Source organism: Varroa destructor, unplaced genomic scaffold, assembly GCF_002443255.2.
Source record: "Varroa destructor unplaced genomic scaffold, Vdes_3.0 BEIS01000002.1, whole genome shotgun sequence".
In the NCBI taxonomy this organism is placed as follows: Eukaryota; Metazoa; Arthropoda; class Arachnida; order Mesostigmata; family Varroidae; genus Varroa; species Varroa destructor.
In genome coordinates, this window is record NW_019211455.1 from 9,354,946 (window position 1) to 9,376,028 (window position 21,083).

Sequence of the window (21,083 nt, forward strand, 5' to 3'; positions counted from 1 at the left end):
TGTCGCGTCTATTTCGAGCAGTGCTACCTTATCGTTATGAGACGAAATGAAACGAGCAGTAAAAACGGACCTATACGTATATGACACGTACTTTTCGATAGATTGATTGGCTGTCTCAGCATCAAGCCGAGCTCTGATCAAGTACATGCATGCTTAGAAAAGATTGAACGGGGTCACAGTTCAGTTAGGTGCACGGCTATGATCTCGCGTATTCTCTGTGTGGACAATGCATGAAAGGACAATATTAATTTTAAGAAAAACAGCTCAAATGTTTGTATCCAAACGCAAATAATGTAAAAAAACGCTAGCCCATCGAACGCTGCTCTACGAACCGATCGATGAGTCCGTGCGGATTGCACTGTTTGCAAACTCTCACTAAACATATTATATGATTGACTCTTCGTTCGTAAACGATGGTGCGGATGGACGTAACCGATAGCTATGATCTATTGGCAGGGCATCGATGCCCTACTGACATCACGTATCTGCAAATTAAAACAGCGGGCTTTTGTCATCGACCGGATCATGGAACGATTACGGTGATGCATAATATCTGTACTATGGTTGCAGCGCGTATCGTTCTTATGTCAGTGGGAAGATTCAGCTGTTCACGACTGTCACTGGACGAAAAAAGCTTAATTTCAAACACTTGACTAGGGAGGTATCCATTTATCCTGATGCTTGCGAATCCGCTTCGCTTAACTCTGTAAACGCTGCGGCCTTGAGTGATGGCACTGCCAAGCTTCACTCATCGTCTTTGGATTTATTTGTGCCAAGGTTATCACATTTTTTGGGGGCAGCTGAACGAGCGTGTAGGATAAGGGAAGATGAGGCTTGTGGGTTTTTAGGTGCATTTGATTTTTACGCTAAGCCAGCTTGTTCGTTCTAGGAGGAACATTTTGAGGTTCTCGGGAAGTAGGAAGAAGATAGCTGGGCGAAAAATGAGAAGAGCTTATGATAAATTCTTCCTAGTAGAATTTAAAGATCGTATACTAAAAGTAGACGAAATCAATATAGATTAATCATAGTTACCATACGTATGAATAATTGAACTAGCTGCGTGATCCGGGTAACTGATGCGCATCTCTTTGAGTGATCATTAGGAATAAGCTTGCAGTGACGTCGGTTTGAATTCTAGCGTTGGCAAAAATTGTTACCCCCATGAACAAATAACCAAAAATAAGGAATTAAGGAAAAATAAAACGTTAAGATTAGTCACTGTTTGCATGACTAACGTGCCATGTGCAAATAAATCCAGTATGACCTGCCTTGGTTAAAAACCTTATAGGGGACAGGTCTTTGATACTACACATAAAGAAGTGATTGCAAAGGCTGGCTAAGAAAAACACGAAAAAAATTAACGGGAAGTTTTGGGGGTATAAACAGAGAACAAGGCTTTGAAAAACGTGCAAGCGACAAAACGAAACATAAGTGCTCTTCGTATTTTGTACTGGTCATCGTTAAAAACCTCAGCTTATAGAAACTTCATTTCGTCGTTAAACATTAAATTAAAAGATGAGGTCAGTGCCGAGAGGTTAAACACTTCAATCTTATAGACGTGCTAAGGACCTTTCGCATTAACTATTCACTATTTATTATGGTCTAGGCAGACCATAAGGTCCGAAACAGTCCTCACCAGCAGTCACGGGCATAGAATTCGAGGCGCAATTCATCCAGAGATGGGCTTCTAAAAATCCAGATCAAATTAATAACGTGACTCACTATTAAAATGAGAATATCAATTTTATTACTTATGTTTGCCCTTTATTTTATTTTATTTTATTATATCTATTTAAAAAGCAATTTTTAGGGTGGGAATGCGCGGCGTTGTAAAATGCATTGTCTTCAATAATCTCAAAATAACTACACTAAAATAGTAAATAAATTTAATGCCCGCCGCTTCTATTGACAAATCAATAGTCTTCCGCTCATCATATAAATACAGGATGAACTTGCTTTGTACAATTATAATGAGTAACAGAATACATGAGATCTTTTGAAAATAGAAGGGAAAACGTGTGAAAAGTAGACGATTCAAAATGATCATTATCCACCCGTTGTGCTCACACGTAGTGACTGTGCCCTTTGCATATATTCAGCAAACTTCGCAGCTGTTATTTCGTTTTAACTTTAAAATACTGATCAAACAACTTGATGCATTGACCCAACAAGGTTTAATGCGAAACTCAGTCTGATACTGGTCAAGCACTCGGAATGGTTTCGGGTAGATGATTGACGGTCAACCATCATTTGGTAGTTTAACCCCGTCTCAATGCTCTTTCTATGTATATCAGGTCACCGGCATTGGAAAGATCTTACTATCACATCGTAACCTTTATGCGCGACGCAGTTATTTAGCCCCAGGCTAGTCTAGCGACCTGTTGTTCGTCGACTGCTTATTTTTTGTGCTTTTTTTTCCTATATCCCAAACGCCCACAAATATTTTTACGTTATGCTAGTTGAGGCCAGGAAAGTGGATAGCGACAAGTGGTGAAAGATGTGTGCGTCAAAGCTGTCAGCGTCATAGACCAGTAAACAATCCAGGGAGCTATGGAAATTTATGTATCCTAAGCAGCTGTAGGGGAAGGACAAGATAGGCAAAGGAACAGGCAGAGCAAATCAGGAATTTTCAGGGGCACGTTGAGCTCGAAAACCTAGCTGCCTTTTGTAAACTTATGGAAGGCCTGAGTGGCTTGGCGAACGAGATACGCCTTCTTAGGACTACGTCGCTACACAAATCAATCAGGTCAGCCTAGACAAACGCTCCTTTTCAAGTCTTGCTGCGCATATCGTTCAATTTCTGGCTGCTGTCGGATGCACGAATCTCATCCGGGTCACGGCCCTTCTCATGAAAAAGCGTTCTTCCCTATGGCTATTGCATTAAGCTAGAGCAGCTCCCTAAATTTGCCCCCTAAAAAGAAGAGTTGGTAAAAGGTTTTCTGTTGAAGATAAGAGATTATGTCGCGTTTGCCATGTGTACACTACTGAGTATTCGCAGTTTACTTGATAATATCTACATCGTTTTTTATCTAGCAAAAACGCTCCCTTATAAAAAAAAAAAAAATGTTTCAGTTTAACTCAAGATATTCACTGTATACATAGATAAAATATATGTTATTTAGAGCGGACATGTTAAAACTACTATTTTCTGTAGCTTCTTATTAGTTTTCCACACACTGTCAATATTTACTATGGGCCTTTTAGTGGCGCGTTTGTCGAAACCGTGAAGAACTATAAAAGGGAGGAGCACGACGCCCGTGATACGTAGCAGTGTAACGTTGTATTACATTAGAATGCCCATATAGATTCAATACGCAGTACAAGTTTTTGTCATCCATCAAATGCGCAATTAAAAATTTAGCTAGCGCTCATACCGGCGAAGGCTCATCTTCGTTTCCATCCAAAGTATACTGCATATATAAAATGCACTCGAATGTTATGTTAGACTTTTTTTCCATTCTTTAATCATGGCTTCTAATCACTTCGGAAGAAAATCGAGTAACAGGTAGACCCAGCAACTGGGTTCGTTTGAAGCTCGAAGTTTTCAAACAAGAAAAAGTTATTTTTTCAATTGAACTTTATCGATTCGTTTGGCAGCTGCATCTCCACAAAGTCATTGACCGATCACTTTCGTTTCTCAAGCTTCCCAGAATTCGATGCCAATTTGTTATAAGGATCACACAGTAAACATCACACACACTCAGGTCCACATAAACGTACCACTAGCCTGCAGTCGCTGTTGCAGCGGTAATAATAATAAACCAGCCCATATAGGCTGCAATAGGTAGATCCTTGTGAATGGATCGCGCAGCCAGATGCATGTGACGTGGCCCACGCTGCAAGAACCGTCATAGGCAGGCCAGCAACAGAACGGTAAATACATTTCTCTTTTTGTCTTTTATCGTGGCAGCACAAAGATCGAGCGCCCATAGGGAGAACTGTTCCTGGGTTTTTATTTCGTTCCTTATTTCTCTTTCTGTTTAACTTATTCGTCCGAGGCGGCATCCCCTGTTAATGCAACTTCGGTACAAGCTGCTCTATTCGTTCTCCTTCCTATGTTGAAGCAGATGGCGGGAGGGCGAAGTTAAGCCAGGAGACTGGACGGAGCGCGTCGGCGCGCTCAAAAGTATGTCGGCTAGAACCAGAACGGCAGCAGTCATCGTCTCACCTTTTTGAAACACTATATGGAGACGCCGTTGTGCGAAGCGAAGGCGAAAGTAAAGGGGGTTAGAACAAAAGGGCCACATCGGTCTTGGACAGGGATATTTACGATCGAGGAAATTGGTTAAGGATATGGAAAGCTGAGGGAAGAGCTTGCCGCGACCTGGCATTTACCGCGGACTAACGTCGCATGCAAAATCAAATAACTGTGTCTCTAATGCAGACTCAAGTGTCTGGGGACGTAGGCCGTAGGGAGAAATTGTTTTGCGGGCCGAACGTACCTAGGCGGCCTAAGCGATTGCAACGGTCACATGTTATTCTACTTAACGAATCGCTTATAAAGCTGAAAGTTGAATGAATAGGGTAGAAAAAGTTCGATAATATGCATCTGAAAAGGACGTCCATCCGCATGGGCGAAAGGCAGATGAATATACGCAAGTCAGTTGAAGTAAATAATGAGAATTTCATATCTGTTTTGTTTCTTATTCGGTCACATAATCATTCTGTGTATGATAGAAGTGCTGGTACAATTATGATAATTGCGAAAATTAACTGATTAATCGAGGGATTAATTAGAGCAGTTTTATTACTGTATGATGAGCAAAAGACAGACCTGGAAACTACAAAAGAGTGCGGTTCCATGGATGAATCAGGTATTGCTTTCAAGGCCGTCCATAATTATTCGACTGGTAGAATACCACCTCCCGAAATTTTAAGCTTGATAGTTTCCTCGTAGACAAGCGTATATTCCATTTTGACTTCACATACTAATGTATAATCAGTAGGTTTAAGAAGTATATCCGTATAAGGACAAGTAAGATTTCGGTCTTCCTTTACTTTTATCATCTCAACTGAGAATGAGACGACTTGGAGAGAACATGTTCTTTTTTATGTTCCGATCATCCGTAAAAAATACCGTATAGGAAATGAAATTGTAGCCAGCAAAAGACTTCAATTTTCTCTTCCGTTGCAGAAACCCATAATGTTAAATTCTCTAGTTGCAACCTGACGTGCTCTTGGCCCCACGTGTCATATCAATCAATCCTTAACAATTTAACCAGCTCATCAACTGATTTTGATTAACTCTCAGATTGCCCGACTAGAATCAAATACGGCTATGTGTCCATATTTCCGTACGTGTTGTCTCCTAGGCTTGCACCTACGCTTTGCTTCATCTCTAGATGCGCAGGTTGTGCTAAAAAATTGCTGGACATGCACCTATTTAGCTAAATAATCCTTCAACTAACATCGATGTTTTTGTTCCGTTAGTATCTATCTACTTCTAGCGAAATCTTAGTGATCGCTATTAAGCCGTAACTAACGACGTGTTATTTTTTTGTCCCGCTTGATACTTCATCAACGTTATCATACCGACGGTGGATTGTATCAATAATCGCAGATACTGGGCGTCTCTACGCAACCTCGTGGCGTCTCTGATCAATTCGATGAGATCGATCATCTCGCTGCTGCTGCTTCTCTTCCTGTTCATAATGATCTTTGCCCTATTGGGCATGCAGGTATTCGGAGGCAAGTTCAACTTTAACGACAACCAGGATAAGCCACGTCAGAACTTCGACTCGTTCTGGCAGGCCTTGCTTACCGTCTTTCAGGTCTGAATCCGCGTATCGTTTTTGCCACTAACCCCACTATAATTATGTTAAGACGAGTGCTTCAATTAAGAAACAAATAGACAGCATTCGCTTTTTCTTAATAACTAGACAGTTTTAAATTTAATCTTACGATGCTACACGCTCCATTTCACCAGGACAACTGGCAAGTGGAATAACTGTTTCCCATGAAACACTTTGAATCGGGTTCGTCCTTGATTGGGTGAGGGCCTTTGCAATTAATATTCTGTTAGATCTGTGGCGAAACGCAGACGGCCAAAGCCTACAGCACAGCCCTCCCAGTGAGGCCATAACCACCTGCTAATAGAACAGTTTGCTTGTTACAGATTCTAACCGGTGAAGACTGGAACGTTGTAATGTATGATGGCATCCTTGCATTTGGAGGAGTGGGTTCCTTTGGAGCCGTTGCTTGTATATATTTCATCATCCTCTTTATCTGTGGTAAGTACTCCCTTGGTTTATATAGGCCCAAATGGTATCTCACACACGCGGGTTGCCATCCAAGATTCAAACTATCATATAAATAAACTATCATATCGCGCTAGTCACGTATGTAATGTTTGCCACTACATACATGATTGACTCAGCCCGCAACGTGCATTACGTTATGTTAATATTCGTTCGATAACAAAGGTTGTTGTTACATACATCAGGTCGACCTATAATATGCGGGTTTTAGCCAGACGCCAGCGATCACACTCCATTGGTAATTAAAGTGTGACGTTCTTATGCATATATAAGTTTTTTCTGAAAAACTCACCTTATTTTTGCAGATCCGATACCTGAGAGATTTCGCCGGACAGGCACGGCAGACCTCTAAACAGGCTCATGCTTTTTCATGCAGCTCAATTTTTCAATATGATGAGGCTGCAGTGTCAGAAAACAAGTACAGATGGTTTTCACTTGATTTTTATAGAAATTAAAGCCACATCTGGAAGGACGAGAAGAGAGAAAGTTCCGTTTTTAGTGGAGATCCTAGAAAGACGTCAAAAATATCATGTTGCTCAGTATGAAACGTGACAAACATTACTATCATGATTCAAAATGAAAAATTTTGGACTCAAAAATGGGTCTCGTGGAAGACTCTTTGCGAAGATAAGTAACAAAGAGTAAAGCGACCCATTTAAAAGTGCGCCGATGTTAACGCGCAGATTTGGTGTACATAACGATACTACATGCGTTAACCATCCAAATTGATAAGGAAGAAATACTCGACAAATGAGTGCCGCATGATTTGAGCGATAATCAAAAACGGAAACGTATGAACGTTTGCTCCTCTTCGCCTTTACAACGGTGACCCATGATTTTGATAAAAAAAAATGAATCGTTTATGATAATCGCAGGCGGTCACATCACAAGGTAGGTACAACTGAACTGACAGTATATTACTATAGAGCGAATATACAGTTGCAGTAGACCCGTTCGGTGGTCTAGAACAGGTGTTATCCAAAACAGCTTCATGGAACCTGATTCGTCGAAGTGTACGGGTAACAAATGGAGTAAATTATGAGAGGACTCCGTATCAAGCAGCTAAGATTAGCGAGAAGAGGTAAACCACTTCCGTTGGGCGACAATACTGGACCTCACATCGCAAGAACCACGGTAGCAAATATACAGGAGCTACACAGCAGTTTTTATTATCCTGCATACTCGCCAGGAACTGCTTCAACAGACTAGCACCATTTTTCTCAGAATCTTGACGATTTGCCAATGTGAAATTTATTCAAATCTCAACATGATGTTAAAATTGCCTTTCTAGATCTCATACATTTTCGTGCTAGAAACTTCTGTAGCAGCGGGATAAATAAGTTACCATCTAAACAGCAGAAGGTCTAAGACAGTAACTTTAATTTCAAATAAAAGAACAAAGTTTGTCAAAAAAAGGTTCGAAAAGTTAGAGACCACTATGGACTGAGGACCTGATAGATGACCTCTGGGAGTTACTCCATTCACACAAGTCCCGATGAAACGTCCCCATACGTGTGATAGGCAGGGTTCGAGTTGTCGCTATGGCCTGCCGGGTATCAAGGGAGAGTTCAGCTGATTAATGACGTAATCCGCTGTACGGCTGTACAGCATGAGGTTGTCGTGTGCGGTCGCCTATGGCAGTCGGCCGGAATACGAACAACTGACTACACGCGGTGCATGGGCCTTGCCCCTTCTGCGTTGTTTTGGCGCTGTGCATTTTGCCTGGGTTCCGAAACGCCGCGAGTGTCTAGCACTCGCTTTTGATTGGGGATGATATTGCCTACACCGAATACTAATGAATTGTTCATTCAGCGGTCACAGAGAAATCAGATAATAAATTAACTTAGCTAGTATAATCAGTTAGAAATTACACATTCTCGATGATAATAATTAAATATGTTGCGTTAATTCCTAAATCGAAAATGGCATCCCTTTAAACCTTGCCAGTTGCTGTAACGAAGAAGACGCTTAGATAAAAATAAGCCCGTAAATTGAACTTCGTTTTAGTTATTGTAAGCCATTCGTATTCACATACACGCGCTGATATCGGACGGAATCATGCGTACCTGATCTTAGTAGACATAAAAATGATTTGTATAAGGTTATCAATGAAAATTCCTGATATGTTACGTTTGTACATTTTCAACAGTATCCGCTGTATCTCCTATTTCTACGACAAAGCCTGAACGCAGCCCTGAAATTATCACGATTCTCAACGCCATAAAAATTTCCCATTGTCCGCTTTTTTCGCCATATTGACTAAAATAGTCCGTCCGATTTCACACATAATAGATCTTGATGGTTACCAAATAAGCTCTACGAATTTAATAGACTACTGCTCTTCGGTTGGCTTGTCCCGGCCCAATCCTTCCTCTGCATATAACGATCAGAGGGACTCTCAAAGTCTACTTTACGAACACATGCATTCTACCAACTGAAGTTAAATTCTTTCTAAGCGTAATTGAAGTTACGTGTACGTCTGCGGTGTAGGTCTGTGTATGTGCGGTGACAAGCTACGTGATTTGTAGCGTGCATTAGCTTTTTCGCCGCATTTGAGAGGAGCAGCTTTTTCTTCAAGTGAGTTCCTGCAACTCACTGACCCTAGCTTTCTTTGGCAAACCCCTCCAGTCGCTGTCAGCCGATCGAAAGCTTTTCCAACAGATATGTTAGTAACGTCGCCTAGCTCAAAACCGGACGGAAGTGTCGTCGATGTCTTTCGACGTCTTCAAGTCGCCCGGAAAAAAACAGCAATAGAAAACGGGGAAACCGTCCCGAAACGTGACGGACATTTGCCACCATTATCAAAATACCACCAGTGGAAGTCAGTCGCTTTCTGTTCGGCGTCGACTCCGCTACAATGCGACGATGGGCTACTACTGTTGTCCCTTTTGCTGGTTTCACTACCGTAGTTGCTAACGTTGTAGCTTCGATATTTTAGCACACATATGCGTGTGACACCCTGATTCATTGCTTGCCCCCGATACCGCCCCAATTATTGTCTAATAACCCAAGCCTACTACTATATTGTCTTCACCATGTATCCTTTCAAGAAGAAAACATGGTGTATCCCAAACACCAAGCTCTGTGCCGTTGACTTGCTTCTGTTCAAGCGATTCCTAACAGCCACCGGTTCGTCAGAAAGTAGGTAGCAGGTGGGCCAGAGGGAACCTTCTGGTTGCGTTCCGGATCGCCTAATATCGCAAAAGCATCAACTGCAAAAGCAGGATATGAAAGCAAAAATTCTACTGCCAACAAGTTCTTCTTTCATGGGCTGTGCTCCCTCTTATCAATCCAGCAGTCATTGTCCTACTCGAGTACAAGAAAGGCGCCCACCTAGCTTGTTCATTCGGTGCCAGTTCTGTCAGACGGTCGGTCAACTTAATTCTTTGATAGCTAGCCGCATTACGTCTTTCCCTTTCTCTCTGCACCTTTGTATGTCCTGTTCCTAGTGTTGTCTCATAAGCAGCAGTTCCAATTCGAACGTTCCGGTCAAAGTGACCAGGTGATTCTCTTTACCGATAGGGGTCTTGTCGCGTTTTGATCGCTCGGTAGTTCTGACTTTCTCTTTATTATTCCCTTTGTGTGTCTTTTTCTATTATTTTGTTCAGTCAGAGTTATGATGACATATCACAAAGCGAAATCCCTGCTTCGTCTAGTTGTCTCTTCTTCGTTGCTCCGCTAACAGGCTGCAAGCTCACTTAACAAAGCTCCTAATTTAAGATGTCAACATCATTACCTCTTTGACGGCTGGGCCGCACTTGTTCCCGCTCTACTTGCTATGCCCCTGCTGTTATGTGAGGTTTCATGCGTAAACGTAGCTATGGCCTTATTTCGCCGTAGTCATCTTTGGTTACCAGCAGACAAATCTGCCAACAATAGGCGGACGGCAGATTACATAGCTGATTAGCATACGTGAGTGATGGCCGGGCAGCCATCAGTATAGTGGTCAATCGCATCAGTATTTTTAATTATAACGCAAACTAGTTTCCCGTCACCGTCATTCAGCATGTAGGCGAGGAGCGGTTGCGGTCCAAAAGGGGCTAAGTAGAAAAAGCTGCTGGCTATTGAACGGTTTAGTTGTATTCGTAGCCAGTATGCTATTGTGCCTACTGCCTATCAGTGCCTACTGAGTGATCTTTATGGAATTGCGTATGGATGTGTGCGAAACGGGCTGCTTGGGGTAACGTTTTTTACTGCTCCAGACATACTGGGTATCTATCTGTCCGTCCTATTATATTATCGAGGAAGACCGCAGATCGAGAATATAAAGAGTGAAGAGATCTAGTTCGTAAGAGCTGGGCGCATTAGCTTGTCCAACTGGCTAATCAATAAGAACCTTGGCCAAATGCAGTGTTATAACAGTGATGATAATTATATACCGCGTATTCCCCGTTTGCGGGAGCAAAGGGAAGCGAGGGCATGTGTTCAAAACGGAACGATCGACTTTCAGCCTCGAGCTATAATAGCCAATTGAAAGAGTTTCTCTGTAAAATATCTAAGGGATGCAACGGTCTACTAACAGCTGAACGGATCGCAGCGTACAACATAGGACTGACGAAAAACAAGTGACTGCGATATGAGCAGGTATGCCATTGCAAGCAACCGGTCGAGTATAGTTACAGGTGGCTGGGAAAAACATCACCTTTTTTTTTACAATACTTGTACAATTTCCCTGAACCGATACAATTTAATTAATTTCTTAGTAGTACTATTATATTTAGTTGTTATTGTATGGTATACCAGTTCCAAATGAGAGCTTCGTTCATCACGAAGTGTCGCTAAATGTACCTATATAGAATTAGGATTGTCTATCGAATAGGCCTGTCGAGATACAAGTCTCAACCAAAGTCCCAGAGGCAAAGTTCGCCTCCTATCAGACTCGCAGATCTCGGTGAACTTGTTAGTTGAAGCTCCTGCGCAGACTTCGTATCTACTAATAACTTTAAATTGCTGTCCCAATATACATATTTTCTGATATACATGCACACTTTTTGCTACACCTCGTTTTTTTTAGAGGATTTTCAACCGAAAAACTTCAAATAAACTGATGCACATCGCTGTTGTGCCCTGGAGCTATCCAGCGTTCCCAACTAGTCTATCGTCTTGCTATTAATGTGAGCCATGAACATGTAAGCTCTTAACTAGCGACTCATCTACTAAACGAACTTCAATAGGTTACTTTCATACCTGATTTGACGACGATTTCTGTATTAAACCATAGAGGCAGCCTATTACCCTCTGTCGTCGCAATTTGAGTTGATGTTCTCCTACAAGACCGTAATATTCGGTAAAAGATGAAACGAGCGGAGGCACCCGATATTACCCCATACATTTGGCTTTATTGACATAACCATAATATTCGACGGCTTCAACGTGAAGGCGACAAAACTCAGATATAAGGCAGTAGTCAGTCCTTTTGTTTCTGTTAATTGGATCGCCTATTGTCGATTACAGTCAAGAAGTCTGTCTATATAGTGGTAATGATTTTGCTGTAAGTGTAACAGATGTTGTAAAAGCACTTTTCGTAACAACAAGAATAGTCATCAGTTAGACTATCTAAAACAATGCTACAAAGCCTTGACTTCGAAAATGAATTAAGATGACTCAATATTGGCTGTTTTTCTTAAATTACGTAAATAGTTGCACCACAAATTGAAGTTAGATAAGATCAAGACAGGTGTTAGATGGATTTATTTGCAGGCATAAGTTACAGTATGGGACTGTTGAGATGGTTGACCGGTCTGTCACAATCAAGAGGTCTGTTGGGAACTTTATAACTCAGTCTGAAGATATATGATAAATAAACAAATACACACAATTAAAAAAAAATAAGTTACTCTATGCGTCCGAGAGAAGTCAAAGATACATATGCAGATAGGACCCTTACGTTGGCGTAAGGGTCGTACATTATTCAGGATCACCCTAGATGCACGTGGCCGAGCAAACGCTGCGTATGTACAGGTAAACGTATTCTTGCATTGGCGACACACTTCCATTAGTTACTCGTCTTCTGGCCGTTACCTAGGAATTATGACGGAATTATTAACGACCTATAAATTCAATCCAATGTGGTTATGGTTTTTTCTCACCTGCTAAAACATCACAAGTGAGTGCTTTTCGTAGCTTAGAAGCAGTAATATTTAGGCCATTGAAGCAGCTCAAATTCAAATATAAACTGCTGCTTTCCTCCCTGTCCTCACTGTAAGCCCAGCCTTTTTTTTTAATCAGTATATAATTACTCTCTTTCCCGCCCTGTTAGTTGAACAAATATCATTGTCGACACACGACGCCCAGTATTGACAAAGTTGTTCACAGGGCTGTACGTATAGTAACTTTCTTGGCGGAAACGTTGCCTTACTTTTTGGTATCAACTCTCAACCGTTGGTAAGCAGTTGGTTCAGTAACTCTGAGCAGCATCGGCCATTCTGTTCAAGCTCAGATCGATGGCGACCGATAGAACTCCCAGTTCACAGTGTACTCTTGATAGAAACTTCACCAGTTTATATGTCACGCCTGGGAACATGTTCAGCAGACCCAACATAGTGCTCTAGATCGTAGTTTTTTTGCCTGATGGAAAGACGAGTAAATCTATCGCGTTAAAGTTGTGTGACGCCAGGCCTGTACTGCCCACCTAGTTGTTATTATCTAAAATTATGTAGGTTCATAATCATTGATTAAGTCGAGACAGCTTGTTTAATTGTCAAGTTGTACCGTGTGCAAGATCGGAAAGAGTACATCAGTCAGAGAATGTGCAATACATCCTTTATATATATATATTGTCGCGGGATCCTTTTTATCCGCCTGTCTTATAGTGTATTTCAATAGCAGGGACCGACCCCAGTAAGCTCTTTGACGATTCAGAAGTTCAGCTGCTTAAGCCACAATAGCATCAGTATGGCAGGTCGATATGTGCACATATGACTATTGTATTGACAATTGTTCATATTTGTGGTGACAGCCCATAATAATTACAACGCTGATAAAAAAGCAACTGCAACATCGTAGATAAAGAAACAGGAGGTTCTCTAGAAATAACGCCCTTACGTTATGCTAGGTGATACGTTGGAAGAGCACTTAGGATCCCGGCTGCATCCCTAGATGCCACAAGTGCCGTTTTATTATTGCTAAATAAATTTACATTAGCTCCTAGTCACGAATTCACGTTAGGCTTGCAATTGTTCACGATACCCGCTTTTGCTGTACTCCACCATTCAGGTAATTATATTCTTCTCAACGTCTTCTTGGCCATTGCTGTGGACAACTTGGCAGACGCAGAGTCACTTACGACCATCGAAAAAGAAGAAGACGAAGAAGAAGACGGAGCTCAGGACGGCAATCCCCTAAATCCACCGAACGACAATACTTCCTCGCCCTGCAGGCAAGCGTTTGGACTTTTTCACGGCAACACATTTTTTATCCACTCATTATACGGAAGGATTGCCCTCTGTAAGCAAAAGACCCTTTGATAACTTTTATCTTGTTCATCTCGAGATTAATCAAACTGTTGAAGATGAGCAATTCGAAATCGTAATATGCAGCCGTGGTAAAATGTAGTTGCCTAAGACCGGGGTGGAAAATTGGAATTAAAAAGAAGCCTTTTCCTCCAACTCTTGCAATAATATTGGAACAGCTATAGATATATATTTTAATATATATGAATATGAAGATATATACGAATAAGACACTTAACAAATATTTTTAGTTAGGGTATTTACTGAATCCGCTGGATAACAACTGCACTAAGCATTTCAGTTCATTTCCACGTACCGCATTTTCGGAACCCAGGTCACGCACATACTAATGCTATACTCGTAATCAGTAGCTGGAAATTTTTTTATCGTACTTAGTCAGCTGCCAAGTAAAAAAAAGTACTATTACATAGTTAAAATAATTTTTACATTGCACTTAAACTTATTAAGTGCCTTTTGTTAGACGCGATCAAAGGGCGTACAACTTTCTATACCACTGGAAGGGTGTATTATCAATAAAGCAATGATACAGCTTAACTGCGTGCTCTCCAGCAAGTATGCCATAAACACAAGGGCTCGACTAGAAACGACTGTTTACTAGCTGCGCACAAATCCACCGGTTACCTTTCGCGACAAACCGAGACTCATTGGCGTATATAGTTGCGGAATGCGACGAATATAGGAATTTCCAAATACAGAAATTTAGACTATAGTAACCCAAATATTAGATAAAACATGACAAAAGAATGAAGATGATGCTCAACATGAGCTTGTAGAGGTTCGCCATATCTTCGTTACGTACATTAGCAGTTGGACATGAAAAGTCAAAGGAATCAAAAACGGCGCGTACGAAAGCTTTACGTATACCAACGTTTGTATTTTTCTTTCTGCTTTTTATAACCGTCAGAGGGTCAGCGTCGGGCGAAGGATCCGGCAAAAAAGTTCGAATTCAAGAAGACGTCGGTGCGGATGCTCTCGAAGATGACAAATCCAACATGGATCACGGTGAGTTGAAAAAAGCTACGGAAACGTGCTCGGTACCAATAACAAACTGCGTTATTTCTGCGAGATGCATCTGAAAAAAGGCTGAGGCTTTGGTGTTGCCAAATTGAAAATTAATATAGGCAAAGGGCTCACCGCTTGTGTGGCCTACACGGCATTCGCGCTTTGCAAGAAAGGATACTAAGGACATATTGCTCTTTTTTTTGAATGACGAATCAAACATTTGAAAAATGATTAATTAGTTAATAAAAAACAATCAATTCATCATCCCCTTGTCATTCCGTTAAATCGATATGAACTGTAAATTAATATGCGGTTGAGTAGCGTACGCTTCCAAACTCGAACAATTCCTACCACGTTTTATTTGGACTTAAATCAGTGCACTCAAGATAAACGTTCTATAGGACATCTTCACCTGTAGCTAATGGCGATAGAAGAAAGCTCACGTGATATAATTTATACATGAAAGCCCTTTACTGTACTGTGCGTTCGAAAGAAACCCTGCGTGGCCTATTGGTTGCGCTATATGGAACGTCGCCGCGTACTTAATTCGTTAGTCTTAATTACGACCGGCAACTTGTAGCTGGCCTTTCTCGGAATAACCGCTTTCCACAGGTGAACTTTTTCTACATTATATATGATAGATTTCCCTTTGTATACATTGTTGATTTGTCAGTGTTTTTTTTTTTTATTGATTTTTACGCACTTGTGCTTTGTCACTGTCTTTCCAGCGGTTCTCGCCTTCTGGCGCCTTACCCATGCATACATTATTGCATACAGTAATTAGGAGCCATCACGGGTCCTCACCAGCGCGTACACGTTGAGTAGGGAGCCTCTCTCTGCCAATGATGCGATTCAGATCAGGCTGTTCAACATCGGCTAGTCGATAATAATAGAATACGTTGAGTGGAAACCGCTAGCGTTTTTGCGTCGTATGCGCGACAGTCCGAAGCAAGATGAAGCGATGCTCCTCGGGGTCGACTATACCGACAAAGGGGCAATTTAGGTTTTTTGCGGAGCTTCTCGCCATGCTATTACTAAAATGCTAATTCCATATAAATACGATCAGGATATTATGTAACTGAACCAATAAAAGTCCGTCGGAGGTATCTCAGTAACAAGACCCAGCCGGGTGAGCGTAATTACCATGTATTCTTTTGATATACGTATATCAATTATATAATTATTAATATTCCAGCGAGTCTAACGAGAAACAGGGACGAGTAACACGGTGATGACTGTGTGACCTTGATCTTGAACATCTGTAGTAATATCACAAAAATCAGCTCTGAAACATAGCCTAAGGAAACAAGGTCTAACCTTGAGAATCAGACAGATACCGTAACAGTAAAGTCTAACATTAGTCCAACAAAACAAAACAAGGATATGTATTGTAGACTGAAAATCGTTTATCATTAGAGCAATTGTAGACACAGATATCGACGTATACCGTACGGTAGATCGCTGTATTGGGCCATACATATATATTCTCAGCGATGCTATTGCTAATTTCGTGTCTGAATTCAGTCACAACGATCCACAAATACGCAGAGTTTGGGACGCTTGACACATGAGGAAAATCGTACAATTTAACCGAACTCGCTTGCCCTGTTTGTATTTGGCTCATAGTTTTGGATTACGGCCATCCGTTCTACTTTACCGTTACTTTTGCTTTTTCTTTTTTGTCAATTTTTCCAGTGGTCTAGTTCTTCAAATGGCATTCAGGCCTATTAAAAGTTGACAGCAATGCCAGGAAGGTTCGTTATATCGGACTCAACTAGTGTCTTTAATACCTGGGTCGCCTTTTGGTTATTCCTTCCACGACGCAATGCTTTACAAAGCTGAAATTATAAGCGATAACGGGATCTCAAACCCAATAACAAATCACCTAGGACAAGTACATATTACACACTTTGCGCACAGAAACGTTGTCGAGACGCACAGTTCCTTGGTTGTCTCAACGCTGTTAACGGTGACCGTCTTCATATGAAGGGCACAATGTTCCGTATTTATTTAGCATTTCTGGCTCAATGGCATCCTGTTCGTTTTATCTGTATACAGCATGTTCCTCAGCAGGAAGAGCCGCTGTTCCTCGAGGCCAGTCCATTTCGGAATCGAGCCACTATCCGTGTTTTACTGTTCGCGGTGACTGTAGTAACTAATGCTGCCTGATTAGATCATCGTGACTTTTGAAAACAGTAGCAATCGGTCAGGTACGATTATCCTGCTTGGGAATAGGCGTAGGCTGGCAGGACAAGCCGATCGAATATGGCCTTTTATTTCTAAGCGTATCACTAAACAATAGATGGGAAATGGAAGATATCCGATTTACAGGAGGAGCGTTGAAACTAGGGGTTAGACCGAACTCCAATTAGTATGCTAATTTTCACGACCCTGTTACGCCTCCTCAAGATGGTTGCCATTCTCGAGATTCCCTTGGGCAGCACATGGCATAGGTTTCACAATAACAATAAGCGTAGTAGTAACAGAAAAAATGCAGAGAATTCCTACAGCATCATTAACCGATTAAAAAAGAGATCACAATTCATGTACATAGCTAGATTAATACTGACGAGTCAGGGCGTGCTTAATTTCTACGAATACAGAATGAATCATTTGTTGTGTGCCTCAAAATGCGCTACCAAATGTTCGCGTGATGAACGAAGTGAAGATACTATCATAGCAACGTCTAGTGTACTACCGGTGCTTAAACAACGAAGGTCTAATGGATCACTCATTGTTTATTGCCGTTGCTGCCTTCTGCCACTGAAGTTTGTCCGGCCACAATGCTGTTTATCTCTGTCGTCTGCTACATTAGTCACTTTCGATCATTTTGCATTCGGGTTGCTGTTTCAGGAGACGGCGAATGTTCGGACCCCGAAGAAGAAATTGAGGAAGGCGAAGGCGAAGACGACGAAGTGGGTTTGGACGGCGAAGAAGGGGATGAAGACGCCGGTGAGATGGACGAAGAGGAAATTGGTGACGAAGAACAGGAACCGACGACAGGCGCAAGACCGCGTCGAATGTCCGAACTACAACCACCTAGCAAGGTAAATACGAATGACACGATGAACGAAAGGTGTTAGAACTGGCCGATAAGGTAAAACCACCCGGTCAGGACGCTGCACCATCCTTGTAGTAGCTGGACAGACGGCAAAAGGTAATGATATGTAACAAAGAACAAGAAAAAGAAAAAAGGAAATGCGGAGGACAAAACGAGAAATGGTCTATCATTTTATTGAGTGACCAACATTTTGTTGTTTATATTGTTCATTGGAGCCAGATGTATGCCTTTATGCCGTGTATCGATAGGTTCATCAGGGCACTATTCACAGTGTGTCGGGTATGCATATAAAAATGACAGTAATATCATTATTTTTCCTTTACTATACAACTGTACAATCTAGTGTTGTTCGGAGTATAAAAAAAATGATTATCAAGCAATTATTTGCTACCACCTTTCTAACAGACCCAATTTAACGGAAATAATCATGTAAAAATGCAAAGGCATGTGAATTTCTATCGTTTGTTTCATTCGCTTGAAATTTTTAGGTGATACCCATTCCGAAAGCGTCGTCATTTTTTATCTTTTCGCACACGAACCCGTTCCGGGTGTTCTGCCACACCGTCATCAACCACTCGTACTTCTCCAACTTCATTCTGGTCTGCATTCTCGTCTCGAGCGCAATGCTGGCAGCCGAGGACCCACTGCGCTCTAACTCATTTAGAAACCAGGTGCTCAACTACTTCGATTACTTCTTCACCAGCGTCTTCACCATAGAGATCACGCTCAAAGTAAGCCAGAGCTGAAATACGGAAAAAATATAATAAACGGTCACAATATTTTTGCAACACCGAGCGTTGTTAGCTAAGGAATGTTTTTTTTCTTTTATTTGTTAATTGTCAACTAATCATGTGATTCGTAAAATATTTTGAATTGTTTCAATAAAGCTCTGATTTTGTAACATAGTGCTCCAGCGTACATGCACGCCATGCCTAAGCGATACCAATTGAATCTCGAGCTGTATCCAGTGATAATACATCCTATCGCTCATTTTGTCTAAAAATAAGCCGTAAGAGGTTTAGCCTTTTTCTGAGTTGTATGTGAATTACCTAGCAGAAGTCAGCTTGAAGTATTTGCAGGGTGCAGACAGATAAATAAACTATTTAGTCGACAAGAGGGCTTCGTATACGTCAGCAGTGTTCGGCCTGGCAGGGGCTATAGGCTTTTCCATTAATGCTAAATCAATAACTGAGAGTTTCGGGCAAGGTCTGCATATCAATCATCTTTCCCCTCCTCCTTTTGTCAAATCTTATTCTTCTCTGAACGATTCTCTAAATAGAGTAATAACGGTGGCGGTTAAGCTAACAAGGTTTTATTGAAAGGCACACCAAGACTACGTCCTACACCCGTGTTAGTAATAACAGGTGGTAGGAATATTGTTACCCTTTCGTAGCCGAATAATTTCGTAACCGCTAGGACACTTGGCGTTGTTCTCCGTGCCCGCCCGGGTTCCGACTCCTGCCTTAATTGCAATGACGCTCATTTAGTAAGCAAAAGATTCTGCCGTTGGTTGGCTACAAGTCAGTGGGTCTCTGGTGGCAGCGGCCAGCCATTATGAAGCACGTCCGCTAACCGCAGTGCCCTATAGTTCGTTCACACACATATGATATATGCACTCTCGTTGGCACAATTTTTCGAGTATTTCTAGAAATTTTTGCTCGATCAACCATGCGGCCATGGCTAACCAACCTGAAAAAAGGAGGCTGGAAATTAAGGGAGCCACAGCTGCCTCCATGCGTCGACCCGATAATTGATTAAGCCTGGCATACTGGAAGTAGTATAAGGGTGGTCGAGCAACATGGAAAACAGGAAGGAATAGGCGGGCGGGAGAAGAGCAATAAAGAAAATGCTCTTCTTACTATCGGAAATGACTCTTATGTATTACCCCTCCTGTAGTTCGTTGGCTTCTTAAGGACCCATTGAATCGATTGGCAGCGAACTTGACCTGAGTTCGGAAGCTGCAAGACAGGGCAGTTAATACTGTACGGCCATTTCCGCCGTCCTCAAGAAAGGTCGTACAGGGGCTTACACACACAAATCGATGCTGTCTAATTTGTGAGCCCATACTAGGCTCGTTGACGCATATATAAGCGAAATGCTTAATTGCTAATTATATATGTTCTCAAGCCATGCATCTCAGCCCATCTCTAACCACCCCCTCACTTTCGCTGTCCATTGTAGCTGCTAATGCCATTTGCTTTTTCAGGTGATTACGTACGGTGTGATATTGCACAAGGGTTCCTTCTGTCGTTCTTACTTCAATATCTTGGACGTGCTAGTCGTGTGCGTCTCGCTCGTCTCCTTCGGCTTTGGTGACGGCGCTAAAATTTCGGTCGTCAAAATTCTTCGAGTTTGTCGCGTCCTTCGGCCGTTGCGTGCCATCAATCGCGCTAAAGGACTCAAACACGTCGTACAATGTGTCATTGTCGCAATTAAAACTATTGGTGAGTTTCTGGCAAATCAAACGATAAGAAGGCAGGGAGAACTAAAAATACAATTTGTATGTATGGCAAACGTAAATACGGTTCGTTCTTGTTGTTACTCGAATTTAAGTATGCTGTCTAATAAGGTTCAGTAGTAACTTTGCAGAGTAGATAACTATAATTATTTTTGTATTAGTCGCCTTTGCTATTTTTTTTTAGTAAAAGAGCATTGGACTTGGCTCTCAGGTATTGGATGCTGCATACCCTGGCCCGAACGAATGTTCCTAGAAATATATTCAACCTTTTAGCTATGATCGGAAACGAGGATAACTATTGATGAAAAAATGGCGTTGCAACAAAATTTAGTACAAAAGAACAGGTTCAGCTTTCTTGCTCGTAATCTCACCGTATCTAAAGGATTACCTAAGCAAGATAGGGGCTAAACTTCATATGGGAAGATTTCACAATAACGACTCAACGGGGTTAAAGCCTTTGACCTGAAGCTCGTGAACGCCCTGTACCATAGCGCACATTCCTTTGTTGATTCAGGTGCCCTATCAGACTGCTAGCGACCGATACTGGTATTAAAATCGGAGTGGTCAAAATGGTAGAAATCGATGGGGATTTCTATAATTCGGTTGCAAAACAGAACAACTAAAGGGGTCTATACCGGCACTGATACGTGCTTATTTGCTTTGCGATGCATCATAACGACCGCGAGTTATGTAAACAAACAGTTTTCCCTAATTAATAGTGCATCAGTAGTAGATGTGAAAAGGAACATCTGCACTTAGCTCTTCCTGCCCAGCTGCACGGAAGTATGCATCCAGACTGCATGTGCGATTCATTGTTCTCATATATATATATA

At 41.7% G+C, this 21,083-nt stretch overlaps 2 protein-coding genes across 16 annotated transcripts in view; one reads left to right on the top strand and one right to left on the bottom strand.

The window, feature by feature from the left end:
• Positions 1-21,083, top strand: part of Ca-alpha1D (Ca[2+]-channel protein alpha[[1]] subunit D) — a 229,739-nt gene that overhangs the window by 181,895 nt on the left and 26,761 nt on the right. For all 8 annotated transcript variants that reach the window (XM_022793689.2, XM_086980820.1, XM_022793690.2 and 5 more), the window contains 7 exons: positions 5,561-5,771; positions 6,116-6,230; positions 13,473-13,635; positions 14,634-14,731; positions 17,585-17,778; positions 18,281-18,523; positions 19,999-20,236. In XM_022793689.2, coding sequence (XP_022649424.1) covers positions 5,561-5,771; positions 6,116-6,230; positions 13,473-13,635; positions 14,634-14,731; positions 17,585-17,778; positions 18,281-18,523; positions 19,999-20,236 — 1,262 coding nt within the window. The remainder of the gene's footprint in view (positions 1-5,560; positions 5,772-6,115; positions 6,231-13,472; positions 13,636-14,633; positions 14,732-17,584; positions 17,779-18,280; positions 18,524-19,998; positions 20,237-21,083) is intronic.
• LOC147757334 (uncharacterized) overlaps positions 16,118-21,083 on the bottom strand; it is a 25,769-nt gene continuing 20,803 nt past the window's right edge. For all 8 annotated transcript variants that reach the window (XR_015321736.1, XM_086980857.1, XM_086980855.1 and 5 more), the window contains 2 exons: positions 18,332-18,534; positions 16,118-17,770 (listed from right to left, as the gene is read on the bottom strand). Coding sequence is in view for 3 of the 8 variants with exons in the window: in XM_086980857.1 (XP_086836983.1) it covers positions 18,481-18,534 (54 nt within the window). In the remaining 5 variants the exon portion in view is untranslated. The remainder of the gene's footprint in view (positions 17,771-18,331; positions 18,535-21,083) is intronic.